General features: G+C 40.3%; 2 protein-coding genes across 3 annotated transcripts in view; one reads left to right on the top strand and one right to left on the bottom strand.

The window, feature by feature from the left end:
* tbc1d22a (TBC1 domain family, member 22a) overlaps positions 1 to 12719 on the bottom strand; it is a 156802-nt gene extending 144083 nt beyond the window's left edge. The window contains exons 1-4 of one of the 2 annotated variants that reach the window (XM_005451751.3): positions 12111 to 12719; positions 11596 to 11652; positions 6586 to 6769; positions 5364 to 5616 (exon numbers count right to left, since the gene is read on the bottom strand). In XM_005451751.3, coding sequence (XP_005451808.1) covers positions 5364 to 5616; positions 6586 to 6769; positions 11596 to 11652; positions 12111 to 12172 — 556 coding nt within the window. In that variant the 5' untranslated portion in view covers positions 12173 to 12719. The remainder of the gene's footprint in view (positions 1 to 5363; positions 5617 to 6585; positions 6770 to 11595; positions 11653 to 12110) is intronic. The other variant, XM_005451749.4, reaches the window with a different exon arrangement.
* Positions 12720 to 14093: 1374 nt separating this feature from the next.
* cerk (ceramide kinase) overlaps positions 14094 to 22545 on the top strand; it is a 47913-nt gene continuing 39461 nt past the window's right edge. Inside the window, exon 1 of the mRNA XM_005451752.2 lies at positions 14094 to 14343. Within this exon, the coding sequence (XP_005451809.1) occupies positions 14205 to 14343 (139 nt within the window). The 5' untranslated portion in view covers positions 14094 to 14204. The remainder of the gene's footprint in view (positions 14344 to 22545) is intronic.

The raw sequence follows: 22545 nt of genomic DNA, 5'->3' as shown, positions 1-22545 counted from the left end.
CTCTCTGGTCGATTCTGTTTTCTCTGTTTCATGATAACCTCCTTCACTTGCATCAGTGTCTGTTTGGACCTCACTCATAAGGTTCCAGTAAAAAGACACCAAATTCAAGCTCAACACTTTTTAGCTTTACTAATAACGGACTAACAAGGCCACAAATCTCACCTGGCCATGAAATTGCTTGTCAGTCAGCTGTCCAATTAACTGTGAAAATGGGAGACTATGTATAAAAATGGCTGTAACTCCTAAACTGTTAATCCAAAACTTCTGTTGAATTAACCTCCTAGGACCTGGCGTCCACATATGTGGACATCACATTTTGGGTTATTTAGACCAAAATACTCAATTTTGCTCTACAAGGGCCTGATATCCACTTACGAGGACATTATACTGCTACTGTTCTATCAAAATTTTAAATGAATATCCTCATATGTGGCTCTTATTTTTCTTAAAAACAAAAATAAGGTAAAAAACAAACAAACTGGTAATTCTTTGTTTTTACATTCATCGGGCCCCAATATGCCCAAATATCAAAGAGAAATTAAAAATGCATGTCGTGGAAGAGTTCGGGTCTCAGGAGGTTAAAGCTAAAGGTCCACCATGGTGGTATACTAAGGCAAAATTACAAAACTTGTCTCACTATCCACATTGTCCAATCAGATGTACTGTGTGCTTCCTGTCCTGTCACCTTCACCTCAACCAAACAAAGCATTTTCAGTAATGATTACAAAGTCTGTCATGGCAACAGAGATTTATACGGGATTAGCGTGAACAATAGATAAGGACTGTCATGCCCCTAATTTTGATCATACTACTAGTAAGAAAAGGCAACTTCTGGCATAAACTTCTACCACAATTCATGTGTGAGAATCGCTTTATGCATATCATTTTAGAGCCCAAAGAGAGTACTTAGATATAACATTAATGTATTGTTCGTATGCAGGTGTTAACAAATGTAGTTACGGCTGGTGGCTTGTTCTGGAATGAGCTTCCAGTAAAGCGGCAGTTGTAGTTTTATAACCGTGAAGGCTCTATAATGGATAGACAAACACATTAATTCAGTACTGAGGGCCACATGTTCTACCAGATGTGCAAAAGAAACAACAGAAAGAGTCCCACAAAACCAAGCAGAGACAGCACACAGACAAGTGTGTGAGATCAGGACCTCAGTGTGAAGACGGACACTGCTCCTATCACACTGGGCACAAGTTCATAAAAAAATTTTTTAAAAACGCCCTGTCGTCCACACTGCCAACGTTTCCTAAAGCAAAACCAGAATCACACAAGCACTTGGCAGCAATTAAGAAAACTGGAATGCTGCAGATTTTAATATCCCTTTCACTTTTTACAAGAACAAATAAAAGGCTACAAATCTGTTCTCAAGTGCTTTATTTGCACTTAGAAAAATTAAAAAAGATTATTCAAGCTGGCAGCAGCTTCTCTCTAGTGGAGCCCTTTGTGTCATTTTAACAATAAGCCCTTTTTTATAGTTCATTTAATAACTTTCCTTTTAAAAGGCTGTTAAGAGCAAAGCTAAGTTGAGAAAGTTACATTTCGGGGTGCACGGATTGTGAAATTTTGCACCAATAGCAGGGAAAGAAAGAAATCTTACACAGTTTTAAATTCCATTTACAAACATGCAGTCAGCATTCAACAACACCAGTCTCTGCCATTACTGAAGGTAAGCCAAAATATTGATCCACTTGTACAACATCTGTATAATGTTCAATCATCGTGACTTCTGCTTTGTGCTGGCTAAAAATGTAAAAGATAATATGATTTTTAACTGAAAGAAATTCAATTAGACAAATTTTTATTTTAAATAATTATGTAAATATCAATAAACGTTTAAAATTGATGATTCCGTAAGCCACGGTAAGACGTCAAATATTACATTTAAGAAAGGATTCAAAATAAATATGAGCAAGTGTACAAACATTTATAAAGACCACTTTTCCCAAACATGACAGGCAGTTACAAAAGCAGAGTATGTATTTTAGAAGACAAGCACAACAGAAAAAACCCCCAAAAAACAGAAGACAAAATAAGAGAAGACAAGAGAAGACTTGTATACCCCTGTCCCAACAGATGATGTAGCCGTACATGGAGGCCAGATAAGAGGAACTGCCTGAAGGCAAAGGGCTGTTTGTGTTATCTGTATCTAAACACAGCAACAGGCAGTGGAGCAGACAGCCAGGCAGACAGACAGATGACCTGCCAGACAGGACAACAGTCGGCTACACGGCTCACCATGTACAGCTTCAGCATCTGCTACTGGTGCTGGTGCTGTGGTCTATAGACATACCCTGTTGCTATACAGCGCTACACAGTGTCACTTTCAAACATGAACACTGACGTGACCTGTGGAGCAGGTCTCGTACAGTGACACATCTATAAAAGGGAGCCATGATGCAGAACAGTTGTTGTGTATTATGAGGTCATGGCAGGTCACTCAGAGAAGCTGTGCAGGAGGTGGGAAGGTGTTTCTTTCAACTCCCATGTTCATATATAAGAGGAAAGGGACTTGAGGCGAAGGGGGAAGAAGGAGATGTTACAGGAATTACTATGAAAAAAGTGCTCTACACTGAAACATTTTCCTTTTCTTATCCTTGAATATTTTTATCTTACAGTGGAAAAACAGTGTTGACAGTCAGACCTCTGATTAAGTCTGATTCATTAAGTCTGCTTGGTTCCCCTATTGCCTATAAATGTGTTAGCACAGCTTAATAATGAATAATGAGTTCTAATGTAAAACTAATCATCAGGTTTGCTGATTGTGAGACTACAGTGTCAATATTATGTGTAGCTATCAGCTACATAAAATGCAGTCTTGAAATCCCTTCTCAGGCACTTCCACCTTCAACCTCAGGTGACCTTGATAGGCCACACGATAGGGTGGGGCAAGTGGTTTCCCCTTTAACCCCCGGTGATTGTAATGACCCACGCCTGTTTTTGGTTTGGTTTTTTTTTCACCTTGGCTCACATGACGACTCACATGATCAGCAGTGGGTCAACAGTCACTTCGAAAGTGGACGACACTCACTACGGTTTTAATACCTGGGACTCTCCACCCTCTGTGTTTGGAACTAAACAAGCATCTTGGATGAGGTGAAACATCTTCAAAACCTCAAACAAGTCCAGTTGCCTTCTTTTTTCAAGTCCTTAAGCAGATGGATGAATGTTTGCAGAAGCAGACTTACCTGCAAACACTCACAAATAGGGCAGGACAATATGGACAAAAATATTTATCACGATATATATATTTGAAAATTTGCGATAACGATACAACTGACGATATAATTGACACTAGACAAAATACTTTACAACTCCACAGCTTTATTAGTCCAAAAAAAAAAAAAAAAATCCCATCAATGTATTATAACTTAAACAAGCAGCTGTTTTTTTATGTGCATTAAAGCTACATAAAAATTTAACAGTGCAAATGCAAATTCCTTGCTGACAGTTTAACCAAAAGGCATTTCCAGTGGAAACTGGCCGACATATCCTCAGCATAACCATGTATAATATCCACAAAATTTAAAAAGAGGTTATACACACACAATACAGGAATATTATGTTCAAGCCCAGTACGTATTACTATGCGAGACGCCTGACTACGGTAGCCATAATGCTCCGACAATCCATCAAGCGGTGCGGGTTTGTAGCTTAGCAAAGTTGTACTAAAACATTTTTGACAGATTTTTTTAACCGTGTATCACATAAAATCGGTTGGAGGTCAGTGAGCACAACCAGAATTCATACATAAGGTGCACCAGATTATAAGGGGCACTGTCGATTTTTCAGAAAATCAAAGGATTGATTTTAAGTGTGCCTTATTTTATGAAAAACACGGTAATAACGACGGCCCGCTTGCATGCTCTACCAAAAATAGTGTTTTATTGTGTAACTGATGGACGAAAGCTAAACCAGTTCCACACCACTGAAGTTGCAGCATTTTTACAAACCAATTCTGGTTCATCTGTTTCATTCAACGATCCGCTTTCGCTCTTCTCATTCTGTGTCGCCGCCATGCTTTTTCTGCCATGCGCGTATGAAAACAAAAGCACTGTGCATGCGCGTTTTTCATATTCTATTGCGATATTTCATTTTCTTATCATTGCCTAATATTATACCGGTATTACCGTGAACGGTATGATATGGCCCAGCCCTACTCACAAACTAACCCCAGAGCAGGAGAGAAACTGAAAAAGTTTTACACAAACTGAAAGCTGAGAATAATAATCTTCAAAATAAACAAGCACCTTTACTGCTCAAAGCAACACATTTCCAAAAATGCAACTCTTACTGTGAAGTCAAACAGACAGTATCTGGTTTGCATTGTGCTCTTCATAGTTTTACTACTGCTTAGCAAGCAGTTGGAGAGTGTTTGCAGACAAGTCAGCAACTTCCATGTAAATTACTGGCAACCATGGCATCTGCTAGCAGCAATCATGTTTTTGGTACAGCATTGCTCTCTCTCTCTTTTTCTGACCAATTTCACCGAGCGACAGCAAGCAAACCTGCGACAACTGGTCAGGGAATACTCCTTTTTCCATAGCAACCAGCCTGGTGGTTGCCAACCAGGCTCTAGGCCCGTGTGGCTGAGGTTTAATGTGATATTGTAGCTACTCTTTTTACCATTTGACAGTTAAAAATATGCGTGTGTAGTGACTGAACTTCAACATAGAAAAGAACTGTTCTCAATAATATGAAAAGAAGCAGTAGTAGCTTAACTTTCCATCTCCTACTTATGCTTTTTGAATCCAGAGTTAAATTTCAGCAAAATAATTCAACTAATTTCAAGACTTTAAATTAGTGGAACTCGGGTGAATTACTGTTTTATTTATTTTCTTATTCCTGAAGTGGTGTTAATGATAAATTCTACAATTTTTCACTGAATTAAATTCAAAGTAATTTTCATGCTGAGCACTACACAAACACGTCTGCTGAAAGTACAACATTAGCAGTCTTGGCAGATGTTCTCACTGCAGAGTGACAACATCTGCCAAGTCTCAAAGCAGCTGTGAGGCACAGTAAATAAACCCCACTAAAAATACTGGCGCCACAAACACTCCAACTTTCTGAGCTTATAAAAAGTGCGTCATCACTAAAAACCTGACTATGTCGATCATTTTTAATGGTGTTTAATGGATGTTTCGCAAAGCAACAAACCTATTTATGGCGTTGCATTAAAAGTTACAGTGGTGACATTTTCTAAAAGATGCCCTATTCACATTTCAAGTATTGCCCTCCTCACAAACTCATTTACGGATTTAAGTGTATCTTTGCAGAAATTTCTCTTAGTGAGCACTTGAGCTTAAAAAAGAAAAAACCTCCCAGAACACTGAGTAATGGTGCTCACTAACCTTTAGGTGACCCAATTGGAGCTTCGCTGTGGGACTTCACTAGGCGGCCATCAGTGTAAGGGCTGCTCTGGGATCCAAATGATACCTCAGGGCTGGTCGCGTCTCCCTCTTCCACCCTGTCCTCCTCCTCTTCTTCTTCATTGTCCTCGTCGTCCTCTACCACCTCCTCCTGTGTGTCGTCTTCTCTTCGATCCAGCTCTGATGTCTCATCCTGCCTCTGTTTCTCCTGTTGCTTGCTGTGATTCTCAATCACCTGTTCAGCAGACAGAAAAACAAGGTGAAACCTTGGTGAGCATAAGGCTGTTAACCTCCCCAGAACACATAAGGCGTACAACTTGCTTAGATGAGTAAACTAACAGTTTTTTGCAGCTGCTACTTGCTTGAGAGAAATGCAAACCGTGCATTTTTGTAAAATTTCCCCTCTTAAAGACAAAATGCTTAATAACGCTATGAAAAGAAAAATCTTTCAATTTGTTAGAAGTTGTCCTTACCTCAGTTAATGAACACACTATTCTTTGTTAGTAAATCTCCAATATTTTAATTTCAGCAACTGCAGCAAAATCTGGACTAATCTTTAAAAAGGCCATCGAATTGTTTGCGCTCAAGGCCAGAAATTGTACCATTTCTTTCATGGCAGCCAGCATAGTTTAGAGAGGAATCTATTTCAATGGGAAGTTCATTTTATGTCTGCAGCATGTATGTTGTCCATAATCTTCAGAGAGGACACATCGCCCTGGCAACCAAGACAAGAGCGCTTTAAAAGAGGACTTTACCATGACATTCCTGTAAAACTAACGCTGTAGTTTTAAAGTCATTTTTAATGATAATTAATCGGCTATTTCAAATGATATGTATGTTAAAACAATAGAAATGAAGTGTATAAATCTGTCACATGTATCTTTCGTGTTGTGAGCTTTCCTACCAACACCTCCAGCCTTCAAATATGAACCTATTTGCCCTTTCAAAGTTGCTACATATTATCTATGGACACAAACAAGAACATGTAAAATAGCAGAGATGAAACACTGTGTTCAGGAATATGAATAAACGCTAGCAAATGAATACCCAGAACAAAAGAATCATTAGGATTTCACAAAATGCACTAAAGCTGTGTTGATTCATGATGAGTCAGGATGAGTGCTTCTTTCTACACAGACACAGGAAACTGTGCTACTGCAGTGGAAAGACATCAATCAGGTAAAACTGCTTTAAAGTAGTTTACCTTATTGGCCGTTTCCATGACCACCTCGATGTTGAGGTTCTGCGCAGCCATGGCCAGCAGCTCGTCGTCATCATCCCCGACATCCCAGGCGTCGCTCGTGATGCTCTCAAACTCCTGGAAGGTGGTCGCCTTCTTGGGTTTGCCTGGAGTGGCTGGAGGAGGCTTGTTGCCTGCTTTGATCAGACTGAAGAGAAAAACAGGATAATGGGAAAAAAAGAAGTGGTTTTGAAAAAAGAAGAGAAAAGGGATGCCTTTTTAAAGTCTCATAGATAATACAGAGTTTAATTTATCCTCCGGTACCAATCAGAAGGACAGCTTTCAGGTAAAATCAAATCACAAATTAATAAGCAAATCAATATGAGCCAGTGTTCAATTATTAATGACTGGTACTTTTTTATTTTATAAACCAAATAAACAGTTCTTCTTACAGGGACAACATTTTGGATGCCTTTCCAAGTCAGCAGGATACTTTTAATTGCAAAAGTGCCGCTCTGACAGACACAACAGCTTAAAAGAGTGCTGCAGACAGCTGTGTGTCTGTCCATTCATTTTGTAATTTTCACTTCAAGTTTTGATCCATGTTTAGGCTGTCTTGTACGCACAGCATGATTTTACCACAGCTTTCTACTTTCTGTTTCCTGAGGTAGGTCGTGGTGTATTTTGAAGCATGTTTTGGATCAGTTTCACTTCCTTGACTGACTTCTTCATAATTGTATCCACAATCTGCAGCGATTTAGCGGAATCCCTTCGTCTCTTTCTATCCGTGTAACGCCTGCCTGTGCAACAGCATGCACGCAGGCCCGAAGCGGAATAATTCCACCCCCATGCTGAACACTTTGCAAGGTGTTCTTTTCATCTAACGCTGCTCTTTTTTTCTCTCCAAACATATCTTTGGCTTATTTTACAGGTTTAAGGATTACTTCAGATCACCCTTCCGTGCAGACCCAGTGCACGAATCAACCCAGTGTGCGAATTGCCACATGTACACAAGCACACACATGTGCACAAAGACACATTACTGAAGTACATCATTAGCTTAAAAGTTTTTTTTGAGTTACTTAAAATTTCTTTGAGTTACTTTATTGAGGCTGCAAGGATACAGTTTAATTTAGCTCCATTTTCATCTGTAATACAATTGTTTGCTATTTGCCTACAAAATCCTAACTGCACGCTGCTTGACATGGATCATGCGGCATGTCTGTCAAATGCTGATTGGCTGACGAGTGGGCTGGAACAGGGAAGTGAGCGACAGCGGCGTTTACCAGGAATGGGAAAAGCATAAAAATAACATGAAGGACCGACAGCAGCACAAGCAAGAAGTGTACAACAGACCGGTTGTACCACATATTTTTGACACTGCCCTCATCTGACAAAAGACGCTCTCTGCAGTCTGAAGATGCACACGGACTGCCAAAGTGCTACCACCCCCGAACTGTAATTTCCCTATTACAAAGACAGCTATTATTATAAGAAAGAACCAGGAGACGTGCACACGTTAGCCAACTTCCATCCTAACTCACAAGAAAGGGAAAGTTTGAAAACACGCAAATTAATTTCAACCCTCTGTGGAAATCTACACGAGTAAACATTAATCAGAAGAAAGAAAAGGGTTATTACTGAAGAGGAGACTGTGTTCCCCTCTATTTGAGTGTGTGTATGAGAGAAATCCAGAGAGAAAAAGAACTCTACACTATGTCCTGCTCAGAAGTGAGTTTAGTAATGTAAATAGCCAATGTGAGCGTAAGTGACAAACCTAAACCTCAAGTGAAATTATAAAATGAATGGACAGACGCATAGCTGACTGCAAAACTCTTAAGCTGTTGAGTTTGTCAGAGGAGAGCTTTTAACTGTATTCTCATCAGTTCTGAAGTCATTACCTATGGTCTGGCATGCTACACCAAACCAATTAAGTAAAAGATAAACCAGTAAATGACTGAAGTAGATGTGTTTTCCTTTGTTAGTATTCCATTAAAAAGAGAGAAAGGTTCCAGTTGTTTGTTGTTTTCTACAAAGTTTTCTGTTCTTTTTCTTTAAAAAAAACAACAAAAAAACCCCCAAAACAAACAAACAAAAAACAAAACAAAACAGTGAGTTCACGATAAAAAGAAAAAGAAAATTTTTTGCGCATTCACAGAAAATTACTGTTTTTGAAATAAAAATAGTCTGAGTTTTTGTGATTTTACCCATTTATTTCTTACAGTTGCAAGTCCACAGCCCATAGAGCTGTGCTGACAGGCTTTATTTGTTACACTAGCACTTCTTTGAATGCTACACTGAAAGAAAGGGGGACAAGTTGTAAGTGTTTTTCAATAGGTTACAGGACACTAATATTAACGGTCCAGTTCAGGCCACTTAAAATTAAGCTGTGCTGTACTGTATATATCCCATGAACGCTATCATTTTAAACAACATTATTGGTATCGGCCTAGACTTTCATAAATGCTGCACCTCTACTAATGTTAGAGACGCTATACTATGCTATATATTCTACAACACCCTGGACATCTGTGCAGACCCGACTTTTATTATTTGATAATGTGAAGTTTTCTTTTGTCCACACGAAATGATGTTTCAGCTTCTCAAATTAGTTTAAAGCAATTTTTGATATTAATCCAATAACCCAAAAATAGGAAGCCAATATTTCCGATACCAATACCGAGACTTTCAGCTTATAGACAGCCTATGGAAGGGAGAGCAATCTGTTATGATTTACGAGATGAATTGTCAATATGACCATTTTTTAACATTTTGAACACTAAATCATTGTGACTTTTGCTTTCCACAATAATTAGTTAACACAATAAAACAGACCTTTCAGCTTTTCATGTATTTTGAAGTTGGATTTGGTTTTAGACCTGGAATTTGAATACATCTTTCTTTAAATGACTTTGGGTCAAATTCTGTTTAAAGATACAATTTTTACAGTGCTTTTTGAGATATATTTTTCCCCCCATTTCCAATAAAAATAATCAAAACAGTTCAGTGGGATACATACTGAACCTGGAGGACAGAAACAAGATATCTTACCAATACTGATCCAATACCAATACTAGCTTTGGTACCAGTACTACTGATATTTGAATCAATCATTTCACCGCTATTGAATGTCTTGATTATACTCCGTTGCAGACATGGAGATGGATAGCTGCTATGCTCCAGCCACACATGGGAATGTATAGTTAGAGCACTGTAATAAGAACTCTCCGCAGACAATCACAATTAACAGCCATGCAGACAGACCCTTGTGCCCACCATCTAATGATGAAATTTACATCACTCGGAGCCTTAGTGGACACGCAGACACAGAAAGTATAATCAAGGCTTAGAATTGCTCAACTTTCTTCAACTTGTTTACCCAGTCACAAAATGACTGGACTTTCCTGTAGAGTCACTGCCTCTGTGGTCATTCCAGTTCTGCAGTTTCAAAGTGCAAAACAGAAGATTACCAGAATTATAACTGGAAGACTTGACAAATGACATTACACACACTGAAGTAACTGTAAGTAATAATAGGCTCAACCCAGCCCATGATGTCACAGATGGCATGTTCATTTGTCAGTTGTGTAATGGAAAAACATATACGTCCACATTCCTCACTGGGATGTGGCTAAAAATACAGCAGCCGTTCAGCCACACCTGTGCGTTTTGTGCCGTTTTGGTTTTAGCGTCCACTTTTAGCCACTTTTTAAAGTGTACATAAATTATTTTCCCCAAAAAAACATAACAAGCTGCTCACAGGGTTGCGCTTTCACAAGGTCTGGGAAACTGAAGGTGCAATGATGAACATTTCAAATTGGTCAAATTGCTCAAGTAGCCTACTTATAGCATTTGAGCCAATTATCAGTTATCTCACAGGCATGTTCCCAAAAGCTGATAAAAAACAAACAAAACAATCTGCTTATGACATAAAACAGAAAGTGTTGATTAGTGTGGGAGAAGGCAATGGTGGTTGGTGGTGTTTGCAGGGACGCATTAACCAAAACAAAGCAGTAAATCAGAGAAAGAAATTATTGCCCACAGTAATTTTGTTCTATCAGACAAACAGAGCCACACCTCCATGTAATCCTTCAGGAAGGTGCCAGACAACCAGATTTGATGCGAATGTAACCTAACAGCAGGGTTCACCCCGTCTGCCATGTGTATCGTCCACCAAACAGACACACTGACCGACAGCTCCAGTATAGACAGAGTGAACAGAGCAGAGACAGCTGAGATGTAACTTGGTTTTATATTCTTATGAGACCTGCACAGATTAGGCAAATTACATCTGCCGAGTAATTTGCCTAATCTTCTCGGGTTTTAGTGGAATGCAGTGGAAATGCAGATAAGCAATAGTCACAAGGAAATTTGTTTGTTGGAAAAAAAAAAGTTCCTGAGCACAAAATGGTGAAAGGTGAAAATGCATATTTACTCGTGGCAAGAGGCAGAATCTTTTTTCTTTTTTTTGTCAAATTAATTTTGTGCTGGCAAAATGTTTAAAAGTAGTGTGAAAAAGAGCTGAAAGACATTTGGGCATTTTTTCATGATTTCATGAAGTCCCCTCCTCCCCATCCCTCCAACTGCTAAGCATCAATAAAACACTGGTTTCAGCATCTGATACAGATGGCACAGCTAAGACAGATCATTGATTTTAAACATCAGGCATAAGGCAAATGATTGATGCTAATGACAACAACACAACTCCAACAAAAAAAAAACAAACAAGTATACAGTTACGTCCCATTCAAAGAGAATGACTTAATCTAAATGGATAATAACTTTTTCCCAAAACCAACCATTATTAACACAAAACAATAATAATATAATAATAACTTCCCATGGTAGGGACAGTTTTTTTCTCTACTCAACAGTACATCACTTTTTAAAATCTGAAACAAAGTACCGGGCCGACATCAATTGGGCTTTGAAGTCTAGTTTATCACATGACACAAAAACTGACATTGGGCCAGAGAACTTCATCAAGATCACATGGTATTTATTTTTTACAACAAGGAAGTGAGTTTGACTTACTTTGCATGAAGGAGCGGGTCGAAGGGTGGATGCTGTGCACCGTACACATGCTGAATGCTGAGGAAGTGAAAAAGATAGAATGGAAATGAATGAACTAATCGATCACTGGCTGGCAAGCTAGCCATGCTAGCTTTGAGCTATTTAAAACAATACCAGTTTAAACGGCAGGAGTGAGACTCCGTGTGACCCGAAGGGCAATAATTTGCAATGAGCCCTTGACTACTCGTGTTGTGAAATAGTTACTGTGTCATTAGTTACAACTCTGTGATGGAGTACTGCTGAACTGTTAGCTACTGTTAGCAGCCTAGCTCTTAGCCTAGCTAACAGTTGCAAGGGGTAAAATGCGTCTACGAGACGTTTTTACCACAGTTGTTGGCCAGTGACAAGAATGGGAACTTTGTGCAACCGCAAAGCCCCACCAATCAAAGTGAAAGTTGGCGTTTGAAGAGCAACAGCGCAGCGTCAGCTGAGTGAAGCTAGCTAAGCTAACCAGCAGGAGGGAACACGTCACTCACCTGCCAGGAACCTTCGCTGCATTCCTTTTCCAGAACTGTTTTTTGTTTCCGTCGCTCGACATCTTCCCGCAGCGGTCCACTCAGTCCTAAACTCAAACACCCCGACGCTGTCGTTATCTCAAGAATGTTAAATCTCTGTTTATTTACACCAGTTCCCCTCCTCCAAAACTCAGAAAGCTGCCATGTTGATACTGCCTAATCGGCAAGTAAACGCGACTGTGATTGGCTGGGGTGACACTTCCTTACTGTAAGCCAATCACAAGTGAGATCTGGTTGTCGGTGGGAGCATTTTTTTTAATAGGGCGCTGACGTCATGCTCCACGGCCTTTGCTGTGTTGACAGAAACTTCGAGCCGTGAATCAAAGAGACCCTCCAGCATCAGGACCAGAGGGCAGACATACAGCATCACCAACGAAGATACATGGACAGGGTCATAGGAGGGCTTTTTGGATATTTAGAAATGTTTATATAATATGTATACATTGTTTTTCAGACAGAATCTTTAAATAGAGCAGTTCTCATACAATGTTTTGTAATAAAAATCTGTAGTTTGTGTGATGCCATATATTGAATGTTGGTTCTCACTATGTATAAAATAAAGTCAGGTTTATTTTAGGCTTTTCACACTTATTTTATGAACTTGGTTAACTGACTGGTGATTCTATAAATACAGGTTTTATGTGCTGGGGAATTTGGAAATTAAACTTAATTTGAATGATGCTTTTTTGAGGTTATAATAAACAATAAACTGTCCTGGAAGCCACATATCAACTAAATGTTTTACAAACTGGCTGTATAAAGTAATAGTTAATATTACAGTATTACAGCAAATGGATTGTGGGGTAACTATTTGAATGTGAGGATGATTTGACTCGGTAAACAACACGTTTGGCTTTTCTGTTCTGCTAAGTTCTAACTCCACTCATCGGAAAAATAAATGTTGCCCAGTATTATTGTTACGTGTACATATCTACAGCTAGTGTCAATGAAGGCAGCCTGCATAAAGTTTAGTTTGTATTTGCTGTTTGGGCCTACATCTGTCTATCTATCTAGTGGTGAGACTTGCTTCTAAAGTGTGTTTTGTTAAAAGGCAAATGCTTTAAGTCAGAGTCAGAGTGCTCATATGTACAGAACAGGGAAAAACAAATGTTCTATTGTTTTTTATTTTCACAATTCTGAGTAAAAGGTCGGAATTCTAACATTAATCATGTTTTTTTCTCGGAATTCAGACCTTTTTATTCTCAGAATTCAGACCTGTTTTTATTTTTCCAGTGGCCCTAATCTTCCGTACACACGCTTACCCTTGCAGATACTTTATTTGTTTTGAAAGCTAGCTAGCCTTAAAGGTAAGAGGTCTCACTCTGCCCTCATTGTCCCTTTATGTTATTTACATTATGAGTCATAATCAGTGGCGGATCTAAAAAAAATTTACATGGGGCAAAGGAGGGTCAAGAGGTCTAGGCAGGGTGCCAAATACTTCTTTATAGAAGTATGTGATCCCTATATGTAAATGGAGTCAACAATTTTTTACAATTATTTTAAGGGCATAAAAATTGGGGGGACGAGGCTAAGGCTCTACAAGTTGCCAGTTGCCCCCCCTTACCATCCTGTAGATTCGCCCATGGTCATAATTGATTGAAATGCTTCTTTACAGTGCTTGCTTTAGATTTTAACTATCTATGAATGTAAGTTTTCCTCCTAGGGTATATCTACAAGAATATATTTACTCCATTTGTTTTCATTTTATTCATTTAATTTTTGTCATTTGTTTTTTTAATTTATAAAACATAAACATTCAATATTCTGTACACACATGCTGGCATATAATATATAATTAAGCTTATCATTTCCATTGTTTATCAACCCACTGAAACCACTGAATGTGAACTAGACCAGGTTGATTTTTATTACTGAGTGAGTCATCTGTCTCATACACGATCTTCATCCTAAGTTTCCCCCCCCCCTTTCCCTGACGGCTCAGGCCGACCGGCGTAACCACTGCAAACAGCGCAGACACTTGGCACGCGCGGGCGATAATAAAGTTGCGATGAGGAGCATCCAGCGGCGTAACGAGTGACAGCTGGGATCGGTAATATGGAGAAACAAGTCACGTTACTGTCATCGCAGCTCTTTCAGAAGCACAGGCAGGTAGAAGTAGTTCTCAGTCGCAGTGTTTTGGCGTGGAAACCGGTTGAGAAAAGCAGAAAACCATGCTCGGGGACTTGTGACTCAGGTAAGTGTGACATCAGTGTAGGTTTCATGCGCGAAAACCGAAGAAATAGACACCGGCTAAACACATCAGTACACATTTAACATGACAAAGTGGAAAACGTGAATGTGAGTGGTATTTTAGGGTGTAGCATATTTGCCTATATGTTCATCCACTATTTGCCTTCAGGAAATGAAACCATTGTTATATATGCAAAAACAAAAAGAAAAAAACTGTAGCAGCTGTCTGGGCTCCTTATCAGAGCAGGCACATGTTGAGAACGCCTCGATCAGGACATGAAGCTGTGGTAGTTCAGCTCCGTTCACTGACAGGTGCAGGTCACACAGGTGTGGGGGTTTTATTGTTCTTGTTGTTTTTTTAAGTCGCAGGTCGTTAGCAGCCGGTGTTTCTAATGTGCAGCCTGCAGGGTTCACTGTTATTTGATATGCCCCCCTCCAGGAAGCTCTTCATTCATTAACTCAGTCATGAAACTGTCCGGTGAGTTCTTTGAAAACGTCCACAGTGTCAGCTCGTTTAGAAAACACATTAAGCTTGGTCAGTATAACCTGGCGAGTTTGAGCAGGCAAGAGGAAAAGAAGAAGTCAGAGCCAGGATTGAGTTCTACCTCACTATATCCACTTTACTGTAACTCCAGGCTGTCCAAACCAGAAGTCTGCTGCTTATTTACAAGTTTAACCCGAGCATTGTTCTATTAAGTACTGCAGTTGTAAGCAGATCTACATAACCGCATACTGCTGTTTCAGCTGTATGCATGGATTGTATAAAAAGATGGCCTTCTACCCACAGCAACCTCACCTGGTGCTTGCGTGAATACCTTGAAGAAGTTTAGAGTTTGGCATTTTAAACTCAGAGATTTACATTTATTTTTATGTACAAAGCTGTAAAATAACCAAATAAATAAATAAAGTTGGGCATTTTAATAAGGGGCTTTATGGGAATCGACTCGCTCTCTTGGAGTCCAAGTGGCCACTAGTGGAGCTGCAGGTTTTATCACTTTCAGCCCTGGATGTGTTGCTGCGTTCAATTCACCATTTAAAAAAACAAAAACAAAAAAACATTTGCTGCTTACTTGACAATTTCACATACTTCCTGACAAAAAGTTGTAGTTGCAGTAAAGTTTTTTGCAACCTAGAAGCGTCTGTTTCTTTTCTAGCTGACGACTGTCCGTCCATAGTTCCTTGCTTTTGCCTGGAAGACTTTCTCATTGCAATTGGTTTACATGTAACTTCAGTTTTGATTACCTAACATATTTATCTTTTATGGTTTTACACCCAGCTGGTGTACTGTGGTCGAGATTAACTCACTGGATTAATGGCATGTGCATTCACTTCTCGTTGCTGTGGTTATCAAGCAGGGCTTCCAATTTTATTTTATTTTTTCCGCCCTTTCTCATCGTCGCATCAGACAACTTCCACTTAATCCGGACACTCTGATAACCTCCGGAGGCTAATGTTTGTTCATCGAGATGAGCTCCCTGGTCTGCAATTACTGTACCACCATCGAGTAGAGTGATTACAGCTGGCTCTGCACACTTTAAATTTAAACCTGCCCATTGACCTTCCTCAAAGTGGTATCAAGCGCCCTATAATAACCTGCCATAAAGACTTCCATTTATTGAGTAGTAACTACATCAAAATCCCTCTCCCACCCCCTAGTGATCTCTGTGACAAGAGCAGGTCAGGTTTATTGTGGAGTTGGGAAGCAAGCAAGGACACTTTGGCATTGGGTTCAACATATAACACTTCTGTGGAGTGCGATTATCACAAGTACAGCCAGTACAGTGTGGTTAATCAGTGACTTTAATGAAGAAAAGGATGGTGGCGACTGGAATTTTCCCTGATGTAAACAAGTGCTCAGTTACTGTGCTATCACCGGTGACCTAACTGTCATAAACATTCCACACTTCTCCCTATCGCACTTGTGGTTGTCTTTCACAGTAGGGATATTTCAGATGAACTCAGTCAGGTCACAATAGCATCTTTTTCTTCATCACCGTCAATTTAGCTTTTCCAGTGTAACTTCTAACTGAAACCAAGCTAGGCACTTCTGGGAATCTGTTGCGCTACAGAGAGAGAGAAGAAAATCATCATAGTCAAAAATGATTCAGTGTGACTCAAGTTTGACAGATCCTCCCCAGCTTGTATATTCCATCTCCACCCATGGTAGATTTTCCAGAAGATTAAGTTGACACCCGAAACCATAAATTGTGTTTACATGATATTAATGATGTTACTACTTGACCTTATATCTGAATTTGTTTAAAACAGAGCTTCCAGATGTAAACTGCACACAGACACAGACGCACACAAGCAGACAAACAAAAGCCAGTCACTGAGATGGCATTGGCCTCTGAGCCTTGGAGTAAATGCTCTGTCCACATAATGGTTGAGTCACTCCTCTGATACAATTCAGATCAGTGTAAAGTCGTGAATAAATCATGGCATATGCTTTAGAGAGTGCTTCCCCTTCCCTCCAAATCACTACGCTTAGCAAGCAATACTTCCTCAGGCCCTCTAAGCCTGAATGTCTCTCTCTGCCAGAGGGGGGAGATTTAGGTTTTTGCTTTCCCATATGGCAGCGCTACATAGACACCCGACCTGCAGGGCTTCATTTTTATCAATATCGAAAGTATCGTAAATCGGCCTAAAAAAAGGTTAAGAGACAAACCAAACCTAGGCTGATTTTTGTCCATTAGTCAGACAGGACTACAACTCGGTCGCAAAGGGTTGTGAAAAGATAGAAATAGTGATATAGTCAGCAGAGCCCTGCACTTTTCTAGACATTGCGCAACAGAGGTGCACATTAGGACGTAAGCCTGACATATTCAGATCAGACAGTAAACTGTGTTTAACCTGCCAGTACAAAGTCCATGTAATGCAGGGATACACCGAGGTGAGAAAAGCTCAGGTAATAGTCTGTCTTCTCTATTCGCTGGTGTCTCCGGCCTGCTCCTGATCTACGTAGGCAGCTTCCTCAGCTAAGCTATCATTGAGATAATGTTTACCATCATCACGATCTGTTGGTTCAGAACATTGATGAGCAAAGTCGGTGTGTGCATATCTGTTGGTATTTGGCCAAAAGATGAAAGTTTGTACTTTAGTTATTATAGTCCATCCTGTGGGTGACATAAATAACAATCCAAAAGTCTCTAGGGCCTTTTTTATAAACAGAGGCTGCCAAAGCCCAACCATGCTTTTTACCCTATCCAGGGTACACCTGGAGAGTGCTTCCCCTCTCCCCACCCTGGATAGATCACCAACCTGCGGCAGGCTAACACAGAGGCCATTCACACGAACATTCACGGTCATGCTGAATTTAGAAACACAAATGAACCTAACCCTGCTAATTCCATGTCTTTGGACTGTGGGAGGAAGCCGGAGTATCCAGGGAGAACCACTGCAGATATGAGGAGAACGAGAAAAACCTACACAGAAAAGACTCCAGGCTGGACTCAATTTCAATTTTACAATAATACATACAGAGAAAAACTCAACAATCATATGACCCCCTATGAGCAAGCACTTTGGTGACAGTGGAGAAAAAACTCCCTTTTAACAGGAAGTAACCTCCAGCAGAACCAGGCTCAGGGAGGGGCGGGGCCATCAGCTGCAACCGGTTGGGGTGAGAGAAGGAAGACAAGATAAAAGATATGCTGTGATTAATAACAAATATGATTCAATGCAGAGAGGTCTACATGGTGAATGAGAAAGGTGACTGAAGAAGAAATATTCGATGCATCATGGGAATCCCCCAGCAGCCTACACCTATTGCTGCATAAGTAAGGGAGGATTCAGCATCACCTGATCCAGCCCTAACTCTATGCTTTAGCAAAAAGGAAAGTTTTAAGCTTAATCTTAAAAGTAGAGATAGTGTCTGTCTCCCGAATCCAAACTGGAAGCTGGTTCCACAGAAGAGGGGCCTGAAAACTGAAACTGACTCGTACCCAGGACCTTCTTACTGTGAGGCAGCTGTGCCGTCTGGGATGCCAAACTATAAACCTGTTCATCTGGTACCAATCCATCTAATAAATAATTATGGATGGATTTACACCTGTTGGTAACACTAAATAACAAGGTGGGGCGGAGACTTTTAGGCGTCATTCTTTTTGTAATATGAATGTCTGCACCACATGCCGTGACCATCCATTAGTATATCATTCCACCTGGCCAAAGTGGAGGGTGCAGCCTGATCAGCAGTGCTGTACACATGTCTCCAAAAGCAGCAACCCGAGCTGCAGTGAACATAAATATTGAAATCATAGACTGTAACTTTTTAGCATAGTAGAGAACTAGCAGCATCACTGGCACCACTGTGCTCCTCCTGTTACATCTTCCACCTTGGTTGTCCTTTCCTCTCCATCTGTTTGCCTAAGCGTTGGCTTAACAAACCCATTGTGCCTGGGAGAAATCCACATGTCTTGTTTGACAGCTCACTGCCATGTGTACCCAGGCAGATCTGTGCTTTGTAATCTAAAGCTGGTGCTCAATGCACAGCCCTGTCTGTATGCTGAGAGACGGCTGCAGAGGGAGGGGGGAGAGAGAGGGATACAGAGAAATAAACACTGCCAGAAAGCGACAGCTGGAGATTGGGTAAACTGTGCAGGTTTACACTGCATCACTGACAGCAGCAATGCAGGATCTGTCATTACAGTGATTGCTCTGTTCACCTGAGCTTTGGGTCAACAGGAGGAAAAGCTAATCACGCAGTAAAGCTGCATGATGACGTGGCACTGATAGCACCAGGCTATTTGAAAGCTTTCTAATATCAGCAACAGTTTTGGTAACTTTGACACGCTCAGCTAAATCTTGTCTCATCTTTTGCAAACGTGTCACATGTGACTAGGAAGGCTCGGCATTGAAGCAGAAAAAGGAATGACATAGAAACAATATAAACAGGAGGGAACACCTAAGCATTTCCTTAAGCTTGCACTGGCTTGTCCTCTCACACACTGTCAGTGCCACACCACAGTATAAATAAAGGGATTACATAGTGAACCACTGTGTAAAGGGAGGGGTGCCGAGAACAGCAGCAGAATATGAATATGATGACAGCTCATTGTTGTCAGAGGACTGAAAGGAGGCAAGGCCACGCGCCGTATTCTCGGAGATATCATAAACACAAGCGAAGTCTCCCGTGGACGTGCACAAACGCATAGGGTTCGCCGACTCAAGATCAAAATTCAGAGGAGCCGTGTCTAAATCTGTCGTGTATTTCATAACTTGGATTGAGGGGGGCTGACGAGAAAATGTCCGGGGTGGCGTCACTTCAACGCCCGAGTGAAAAACAGCTGGGGTGTGACAAGGAATTCAGACGTTGCGTTGACGGTGTAGGAGACCGGTGTGTTCAGCGGAATCCAGTCGGGCAGGATGTCATCTTGCTTTAGAGAAGCAGGACGAGCTGGATGGATCACGAGCCTCACGCATGCACCTGTAGAGACACAGCTCCTTGCTGATCGAACTGGTTTTTATCAGTTCAATCTGAATTAAAGGTGCTGCTGCTAAAGTAGCTGCAAGTCTCGGGAGAAAAAGGATTATCTTGCACCACAGGAATGCCTATTAAAGCCCAGCAGCAGTGCTTCACACTAACATTTAATACACCTCACTGTATTGCATGTGTGTCAGGCATATGTGTCTGGCCCACTGGATGGCTTTGCAAATTATGGAAGTTAGAGTTTAGGACTGTTTTGAGCATTTCACTGTATTTCACACCAGGAAGCTTTGTGTTGTTACACACTGATCAAATCATAAGAGTTGTTGTCCAAACTTTAGCAGGGGTTTGAATTGTTACATTTGCAGCCATGTTACTAAGAGACCACACAGAAGTAAGGTGGCACGACCACATGATCAGCGATTAAAGTATTTCTTTGCAATCAATGTGGATAAATGAGACATACTATTGAAAAACTGCACTCACTTTACTTCAGACTGTCCTGGCTGTTTAGCATCTGTTTTATAAATGGTGGGTATATTAAATGTGGACTATAAAACACTGACTTTTGTGAACTATAATACCTGAGAATTTATGAGGGTATTTTAAAGGTTTCTAGGCAAAATATTTTCAGTTGTAGCCTACTTCAGATAAACTAAAGCAGTATGTAGCCCATGAATTAAAATTAAATTGGGTACTTAAGTAAGTAAACACATTTTTTTCATAGTTTGGAACATTTGGAGGAAATCCCACACACACACACACATTTCTTTTGCTCCTACATCAAGGTAGGTAATTTCGAATACAAGAGGAACATAGTAGTGAGACCAGTATACAGTGATTGGTGCTGTGGAAACATAAGCAGAGATGTCACAGAAGGGATTTCACATTAGCTGTGTAAACCACAGACAGCCGCAAGAAGTGATAAAACAGGGAGAAATGGACTGAGAGTAAAGTCCAGGCTTTATTGCAGTTCCCTGCAAAAGAGGAATTGCATGTTTGAGTCGGGAGCATCAGAGTGACATAAATTTTGCAAGAATATCTGTCAACTTGCTTTGGCAAGTGAAATATGAATACAAGAACGTAAGATCACTGCAGTCAAAGTGGATCTGAATGTGTTTGGTTCATTGGTTTCCCACATTTGGACAAAGACCGGCACATTCTGGCAGTGGAGGCACAAAGGATGCAATAGTGGAGCTGTTGGAGGCAATCACTACCAGCACAGGAGCTGCAGTCTGTCCAAGATGGCCCATATAAAGTTAGTGGCTCTTGTATACATAGGCTATTGCTGTATTTATATGTTACGATCAAAAAATGGCTACCGGCAAAGTAAGGTTATTTAACTTTGGAACAACAAAAAGGGCATTTTCAGCCACTAGCCTAAATTCATGTAGCTCCTTTTACAACTCTGTTATTCTAGAGTCCAACCTGTCTATGAGTGTGATAATATTATCAGCTTATATAACTATTTCCCCACTGTAAACACATTTACAACAGCCAATGAATGGGAGTTAAATAAAGAAGAGACAAGAAAAACACTCTTTAACCATGTTAATCATGTGTTGTATAGTTTGTCAGAGAGCACTTTGTTTGGAACGCTAAAACACAGCAACCAGCTGATCATAGCAGAGGTGGGCAGAGCGTAAATATAGCAAATGTTAAGGACGTCTTTATATGTTTCATGTCTGAAAAGAAAATCTATTGGATTTTTTTTTCAAATTGCCAATTATTAGTATTGCTCTTAAAAATCCTGTTTTGGTTAGACCTGAAAACTTTAAAACACAGAGTGCAGTGCTCCAATTATCACACCCTCCAGCTTGTTGTGGAGCTGTGTTAGCCAGCTCACGTGCTTCGTCACTGTTGAATGCTAGCAGCAAAAATAACACAGTAACACAGCAGTGGCTGCAAACCTTAAGGAAGTTTCGGTAACTGTTTGGTCAGAAAGCGTCTTTGACACTGAGCTCTACCCCTGGTCTTGGAGAACTTGTGACTTTTCCCAACAGCAAGCAGTCTTGTCTTGACCTTTGCAAAGAGATTCTCAAAGAGGAAGCCATCATAGCCTTGTCTATGATGTGTGTAGGACTGAAACTTGCAGCTGTTTTCACTGAGGATTAAAGTAACGAAATGTCTTTATTAAACATTTCATCTGTGAACTTTGATTGACTGGACATCAGTCTTAAATCAAAAATGCTATCCTTTATGACGAATCAAATCCTCACAATAAAGACGGCAGGACCATAAAATCTGACATTCATTGACTGATTTGTTCAGCTCATTTTGGGACCTTTTTTCCAGGCAAGATGGCAAAATGACTTGCATGAACAGCTGCCATATTGTACTGTTCAGAATTCCAAAAGAAAAAGCCAAAAGGCAAAATTCTGCCCTACCTTTTTCAGCGTGCCAAAATGAACAATAGCTTTTCTTCAGAACTGTGCTCTTGAATTAAATAGTTGAAAGTATTTACCAAAAGAAGGAAGTTTAACTGACGACCTAAACTCCATTAAATTGACAAAAAGATCCTTTTTGTTCCATTACCAAAGGAAATTAGTATTGCCAAGACCTGTGGCTCTCAATCCTCGTCGAGTGCTGCTGAATATCTACCTTTCAAGGTACCTGAAGGGCCACTTCATTGACTTTGCACTTCATTGCCGTGTTCTTCTTCAAATATGACACACATAAAGAAATGACTGCACTAATCCGTGCTCTCTTTGACAAGCACGCTAACGAAATCCTGCACCTGGGTGATAGTCGTGGGTGGAAAAGACACTATTTTGCCCA

Source organism: Oreochromis niloticus, linkage group LG17 (genome assembly GCF_001858045.2).
Source record: "Oreochromis niloticus isolate F11D_XX linkage group LG17, O_niloticus_UMD_NMBU, whole genome shotgun sequence".
Taxonomy (NCBI): Eukaryota; Metazoa; Chordata; class Actinopteri; order Cichliformes; family Cichlidae; genus Oreochromis; species Oreochromis niloticus.
The sequence above is the reverse complement of the archived record's forward strand: the minus strand, read 5'-3'. Positions and strand labels throughout refer to the sequence as shown.